At 37.7% G+C, this 8,117-nt stretch overlaps 1 protein-coding gene across 1 annotated transcript in view; it reads left to right on the forward strand.

The window, feature by feature from the left end:
* Positions 1–2,801, forward strand: part of LOC121739480 (dynein axonemal heavy chain 6) — a 69,864-nt gene extending 67,063 nt beyond the window's left edge. Inside the window, exons 65-68 of the mRNA XM_042131966.1 lie at positions 186–338; positions 702–905; positions 1,279–1,408; positions 1,875–2,801. Coding sequence (XP_041987900.1) covers positions 186–338; positions 702–905; positions 1,279–1,408; positions 1,875–2,104 — 717 coding nt within the window. The 3' untranslated portion in view covers positions 2,105–2,801. The remainder of the gene's footprint in view (positions 1–185; positions 339–701; positions 906–1,278; positions 1,409–1,874) is intronic.
* The last annotated feature ends 5,316 nt before the right edge of the window (positions 2,802–8,117 follow it).

Genomic DNA, 8,117 nt, shown 5'->3' on the forward strand with positions numbered 1-8,117 from the left:
TAGTTATTACATGTACATATTATACACTTTTGAAATTTGGCACATTTGTTCAGACGCAGGACGCTGTAGACGAACTACTGACATAATAATTAGTATACGAAAACTAGGCTGTTCTGTGAAATATTACCTGGCACCTGGTGGCAAATAGAATTTCAAATAGCCTCATTCCTTGCGCAACATTTTAGGGTATCGTAGTGATGTCGGAGGCGTACGAGGAGGTGTTCAACTCACTCCTCAACAACAGAGTACCAGCGATGTGGCACAGCCGCGGATACAACTCACTCAAGTCACTCGGCAGCTGGATACACGATCTCACGCTGAGAGTGGATTTCATTGAGGTAAAACACATTGATTTATAGATCCACTATCCACAACTGATCTGACAGATACTCCATACTCTGTCAGATAAGTTGCGGATAGCCTATCCGGTACTTATCAGGAATTGATGGCCCTTAGCCTTCCAACTTTACCAATGCTTATTAGTTATTACATTATTACTAATAATCGTTAGCCTGAAGAGTATCCTTCAGATTCATAAATAGGTCCTCCTATTTAGAAATAGAAAAGATAACACTGTATAAATGAACAACAAACTACTTCATTGATGATACATACAAATAACTTAATCTTGGCGTAATAATCGATATTCAAACAATAACACCATTCTTGCTACAACTAACTTTTCACTTTTCCTCTTTCAGAGCTGGCTCGTTAATGGCGCGGCTCCTAGCAGCTGGGTATCCGGTCTGTTCTTCCCTCAGGGTCTTCTAACGGGCTCATTGCAGGCGTACGCTCGGAAGTACAGAGTGCCCATAGACTCGCTACAGTTTGACTTCCATCCGATACAGTACAATCTGTCTCAGGAGGACGTTTACAAGCATAACATAAGAGCGACAAAGACAAAGGTTCTTTGTTCTCCTACCTATGTATCTATGGCAATTTTTTTTTGTATTAAGTAGCTAATAGAAAACGCAAATAAAACACAATCCACGAAGAACCGACAGTACAATCAATTACATAATTATATAACATAGATATTATTAGCTTAGTTTCAAGATAATATGTTTTGGGTAGGATAGTAGCTATTAAGTGTATCTAAAGAGCTCCTGAGTCAAACTCCTCACATGGACTTCTATGTAAGGAACATTTTTGACGTCACAGCAGAAAAACATGATGATAAAAATAAAAATAGACCATGAAGCCTAGGTTTAAAGGCTGACTAGATATTTGTCTGCTTACGATCAGGCATCTAATCAGTAATCACCATAAACTTAACAGGACAAGCAAGAGGACCTGAGTGTGTTTGGGCATCTGAAGCGGCCGCAAGATGGCGTTAACATTCACGGCCTGTTCATAGACGCTGGCCGCTGGGATATGAAGAGCAACTGCCTCGCCGATGCACTACCAGGTAATGTGCAGTAGTAGCGGTAGACTAAGTGCTATGTTCAGACTTCAGACACAGCGGGAACCACGAGTTTCCCGTGTAGAGTCCGGGCGGGTGTGAACGCTGTAATACAACGCCTATGTAATAAGCTGCGAGCGGTTGCTGCCCGCTGTGCCTGAACAAGCACTAAGACGAGGCTAGGGCCTATGGAGAAAAATCCAGTCCGTTTGGAATGATTTTGCCTAAGATGGTCTTCCGATGCTTGCGGCGCGAAGCACACGACCGCGACCCGAGACCAAAATGGTTACTACTTACTATGACTTTATATGGAAGAATAAACTATACCCGCGACGCGCGGTTTGCAGAAAGAACCTTTTCTCCTGAGACTCCTAGGGGCGAGGACTTTTGATAAACCTTCCCTTGTATCGATAACAGCGCTCTTTCGAAGCTAAGTAGGTTTACCTGTTTTTCACTTCTATATTCTCCACAGGTCAAGTGCACTGTCCTCTGCCGGTGATGTGGTTGGAGCCGGTACTGCAGCTGCCGAAGCCAGACCCAAGATACGAGGCCCCCCTGTACAAGACCTCGGAAAGGGCTGGTGTCCTCTCCACAACCGGACACAGTACCAACTTTGTGCTACCCGTACTCCTTAATACCAACATGCCACCAGAGTTCTGGATCATTCGAGGCACCGCTCTACTCACACAGATTACAGATTAGATTTTGCCTGGTAGTGGCATCAGACTTAACGTTTCGTTGATGGATGAAATTTTCATCTTAATTTTTAAGTGCCTTTGATACTTTAGCGTGTTTACGCCTTCAGCAAACACTCGAGACAAGTCGGACCCATGATCGCGCCGCAGTACGCGCGGCGGCGAAAACTCTGCCGCTGCTGCGCCGTGTGCTCGCAGACCGAAGGTCCAAGTATCCAACAAAGAATAAGGAAATTTGCACTTAGCTGGGGCTCCCAAAAGTTTTGAAACGCAAACCCGTTTCTAGATTTTAGAATTTTATATAATATGCATTTATGAAATTTAATCGTCACATCAAGAGAAAAGCCTTTTGTTGAACCGTTAAATGTCAAACGGTTAGCCGTCTCGCTCGAACCAATGGAGCGAGAATGAGACGAAGTGTCTCGATAGATCATTTTGAAGGTTTCTTAAGTGCCCCAGGATGGCCCCTGATCTAGGTAAAATAGTATTTCAAATAAGGAATGAAATATATTGATAGAATTAAAGTTTAATGTACAAAAGCAAATTAGCAGTATAAATTGTTTTAGCAATAGCTTTATACAGCTATCCATAATGAATTCGGTATAAATACATTGCATAATACTCATAAAATGAAACCATGAATCTAATTTGTAAAATTATACAAAACAACACGACGAGTGCCTACGAGATGTGTCGAATGATTCGTAAAAATAATGGAATGTAACTTACATGTTTTAAAATAAACTGTTTAGCTCCTACCGGCTATTATTATGGGAAATTGAGACCAATGATTAATCAAAATGGATTTATTGAAACTGGTTAAATCTTTGTATTTCGAACAATATCAGAGAACAAACGAGACATGTTCGTGTTATGTTGAGGTGTTAGCTCTGTGTGAAGGCGGGTTTCGGCGACGGACATGAAGCGAGGGGCGCCTCCCGTGTGGCCACAACGGGAAACAAATTCTAGTCTTTGATCGTCGACCTTTGATCTGATAGGTCAAAAATTCTGACAAATCTATAAAACTATGCCACTGAGAAATGAGAATATCGAGCTTGAATTTTATCGTACAATTTAGTCTATCATACTACGTTCGGCATATTAATAGAATATGTGGGCACACTGGAGGCGCCGGCATCGTAAATATTTCCACTAGAATACACAAGCTTACACAGTACAATTAGCGACTATTGACAAGTAAAAACCTAATCTCCTTAAAGATACACTATTCTAATGTAAACATTTATAATGCGTCGCGGTCAGGCGGTAGGCGGGCACAGACATACACACACACACTCCCGGCCACACAATAAATACGCACCCACACAGAGCTACAGTAGTCGAGTCACGAACGCTAGTGGTTATCACAGTACTTCTGTTATTCTGATACATACATCAACTCAGTAGTACATGAAAATTATAGTATTCCTAAATTTAAAAAAAAAATAAAAGACCTAGACCGTTGCTCTACCTACTTAGCTAGCGCCGACCGGCCGCTACCGCCGGTCGGACCACTTGTGATTCGATATACAATTAAGCTTATATGATTTTTCATCAAAAAATCAACTAAATTAACACGAAATCCTGATTACTACAACAAAAATTCATTACAAAATACTCGGTTTATACAAGTTTATACATTCTGGTCGAAGTTAATAAGAACATTACAAAAAAACTATTTTTTTTTTCTAAGAAAGTTATGTTTTAATAATTTAAAATCTTTACAATAAACACGTTACAAAACACTGTACCCTTATAGCTGACGAATTACAATCATAACATCTGTTTACAAACACATTTAGCGAATCAACCCCCTAGCGCGTATTTGTTAACCCTTAAACCGCCAGGAGCTATCTGTCAAACTGCAGTCCCAGGACGTTTGGTTTCAAAACAAATACCTGCCATATCGGATCATCTACCTACATGCATACATGAATTATATAAACTACTTATTATATTTAAAAAAACAGCAAAATCAGAGAAATATTATATTATTAAATGTTTATTAATCGTGCTAAGTATAATCTATTATTATATTTACATAATTATGCGAGCAGGTGTGGGTGATATTTAGCCGTGTGCTCGACACACGCACACATATTCGAACATCAGACATAGGAGTCAGGAATATGACCTTACATTATTTCGGGGACTATACAGGTGCATTTGCCGAATCTTGGCCATTTGTACATTAAGAGGGCGAATAAAGAAAAATAACAAACATCGTCCTTCTCTCTTCAAACTCACGTCCGTCTTTCATATGCCAGGTGAAAACGGACGACGCGGAATATAATAATAACTCGATAAATATACAACATGTTAAAAATTCGCCAGGTGAGTCCGACGGCAATAGAATTTTATACAATGTGTTAAAATATTAACTCAGTTTAATGCATGGTTTTGGCAACATATGAAAAATTCGTGAAAATTAGATGCATCTTTGTGATTTTTTTCTATAGAGAAAATTTTAAGTCAGATCCTCGAAAATAAAATTATTTTCAAGTAAGTATAAAAATGAATTATAAAATCGTCAATTTTGCTTTAGTCGCCTTCTTAAAGAGTTCACTATGTCTCAGTGTTCATCCATTATTTTGTCCAACTTTATGGCCCGGGAGCTGTCAATCTCAAAAGTGCCCTCATAGTGTGCATGAAATTTTTTGATGAAAATAGATAGTTTAGAACTATAGTTACACGAAACACTCGGTTTGCGTAGATTTGCAATCCCAGAAGTACGTAAAAAAAATTTTTGAAAAAAAAAATATTGAAAAATGTTTTGCCCTCACCATGTGCACTGGTTTTGCCTAAAGTGTTTTCAATAGAAAATTTCTTTACCTTTCAGGAAAATAATACACAAACCAATTTTTTTGGCCGGAAGTGAGTCAGGCAAGCCTCTATATGTGCGTGATGAGGAAGGTTTTTTGCCCTCATTACGTGTCATGATTTTTTTTCCTTTCATTGTCTTCTTAAGATTATGTTGGTTTGCGGGCTCAAAAACAGCAGGAAATGTACAACAAACCATCTTAAAGTTCATTGACTCTGAACTCGTTTTCTATAAAGTATAGCAAATTAATAATGTTTTACCGTGGGAGAGCCATGCTTCGGCACGAATGGGCCGGCTTGACCGGAGAAATATCACGCGCTCACAGAAAACCGGCGTGAAAAACGCAAGCGCTGTTTCACGCCGGTTTTGCAAATCCCCGCAAACCTAGCGTTTCGTGCAGCCATAGTTCTAAACTATCTATTTTCATCAAAACATTTCATGCACACTACGAGGGCACTTTTGAGATTGTCTTGCACAAGGGAGATGCGTGAAAATCATAGAAGAAACTAAATGCTGAAAACAGATATCAATAGAAAAAGATTTCAGTACATACATCTTTTATTCGATCCAATTTATCGTTCATTATTCATGATTCGAAAGAAAAATTACTTAAGTTTTACTACTAATCTAAATATCGATTGCGCAGACTAATATCTAGTCAGCAATACAAGTTTTGTGTGTTTAGTATTTGTGGTTAGCTAGTATCACAAAATTTCATACAATTATTGCTATTTAATAGATATGTAGAACTAAATAGTAAGACATTATTATCAATATGCTAATTTCTCTTTGTCATCTATAATGCTGAAGGGAATGATAGATTGATATGATAATCTATATTTTATATTTATAAAAATGGATTTCCAATTGTGTTAGTAATGCTAAAACTCGAAAACGGCTGAACGGATTGGGCTAATTTTAGTCTCAAAATATTCGTAGAAGTCTAGGGAAGGTTTTAAAGTGACACGAAGTTCACCGGGACAGCTATTATATTTATACTTTTCGATATACATTTATATTAACGATAAACAAGTTTGCCAAAAAGCGAATAATCGAATGATGCCTGTCTTAATTAACAGAAAAGAGGAAGTAAGAATCAAAAAGCTTTGCCTTCATTTATGCCTGTATTTCAGTTTTATTATTTTTTAAAGTTCAAAGACGTTTCTTGCAGTTTTTAAAGTAAAATATAGAGATACATGTTCCCATTTTCTTTTGTGTTAATTTTGCTTACTTGTAAAAACTTTGCGAGCAAGGAATATGCCAGCTTTCACGCAAATCATCATAAAACGCATTTGGTATAATACATAGTTACCACAGTCATTGAAAAGTATATTATATTTTAAAAACTTTTCCAATGTACGATTAGGCTGTCTTCAGATTAAGCTGCTGCTGCACTATTCGCGACTTAATGTGAAGGCAGCCTTATTGCTGGTTTAAAGGCAAGTCATTACAGATTAAACGTAAGAATAAAGTGGCTTAGTTAGAAGATACAAATATGATTGTAAGTTACTTGAAATGTAAAAATTCTATTAGTAGAGGCGCAACGGTGCTATTAAACAACACAATTACATTCAACGATTTACTGCGGAAACGAAAAATTGACCGCTAATATTTATCTGCTAATTAAAGTCCAAACCATGAAACTAGTCACAAAAAAAGTATTATTGAATTGCAAATTTTGTGACGCGATTCGTGGTTAGGATCATAGTACCGGTAACAAAATTAAGAAAAATATAAAAAAATAACAGGTACAAAACAGGTGTCCAATAATAATCCGACTCCTAATTTTAAAATCGATTGATCTCAACTTCGTTTTCGGTCAACTGCAGTCGGACGCTATCGTAAAGCATTTCAACGATCTTCATATTATTTAGGTTTTATTTTAGTCATAGATCTTAGATGCTATAATATAGCAAATACACACTTACTGGTTAAAATATAAAATTGGATATTATATTCAAAATCGAATTGCGTCTATAATATAGATAGATCCAATTTGAATTATTGTAGTCATACACATAATTCCACATCAAAACATTTGACAGTGAAGAAACAATTACACATTTCTATCAGTGAATCATTCCTTAATATTAAATTGCTTCTAATACAATAATCGGGGAAGGAACAATACGTTATGACCGTATTCAGCAAATGCTAAAATGCACAATGCTATCGAGGTCTACCGGAACAACAGCAACTATTCTACCGTTGATGATTCAGTACTCTTTCTTAGGGACTCTGACATTACTGATACATGATTTATACAGCTGTAATGATTTATTTATAAGTATTTGTTATAATACAAAAATATGAATTTCATAATAATCTTACCTATTTTTTATTTATTTGGGTAGCTCCAATATTTGCGCATAGTCGGGGAGGCGGTGAAAAGGTTAAACGAAACAATCTGACAACCGCTAACTTTACATTAGGCTTGAATAAATTATCTCGCGACGAACCATCGCAAACATATGCACTACTTAACCTATACGTAAAAGATATTCACATTAAGCCCCAATTTTACCAACGTCTGTTAGTATTAACAGCTTGTTAAAATGTAATGTCTTCTCTTTCATTCATATGAAAATCGAAAGAGGTAACGTCATACTAATTCCGGCGTTAACTTTAACAGTCGTTGGTGAAATTGGGGCTAAACCAATTAATTCAAAAAACGTGACAATTTCATAGCATACGTGAGGTGAACCGTTTGTATGTTATCGCCTAGCTAAGACAAGTGGTACTAGGGTAAACTGCTCTATTGACACCTATTATTGCCATCGTACTGCCCACGTACGAGTGTCAATAACCCTAGAGCCCACCTGAGACCGGGGAGAGGGGCGAAGCGGGGGTGGCACCGCTGTACCGTACACGATACACACAGGTTATACGGGATAAGCGATCGATAGCCGCGTTATCGTAATCGATTTTACGATAGCTACTCACATAAATTTGATGTTCGAACGTATACCATTCGATAAATTTCACAGCGAAGTTGCAAATAAAAATGTATAGAATGGCAAAACATGGCGCTAGCGGTGCCTCATATCAAATCCGATACATTTTTGATTAAAAACTTCGCTTTCAAATTTCGAACGCGAGCACGTTCCACCTGCGGTGTCATTTGTCATGAAATTGGGAATCGGCGTGGGCGTTACCTAATTGACGGTGCGGTGGTAGGGCGGGTATTCCCGCGGCTGGT

The sequence above is a fragment of the Aricia agestis genome, chromosome Z (assembly GCF_905147365.1).
Source record: "Aricia agestis chromosome Z, ilAriAges1.1, whole genome shotgun sequence".
Lineage (NCBI taxonomy): Eukaryota > Metazoa > Arthropoda > Insecta > Lepidoptera > Lycaenidae > Aricia > Aricia agestis.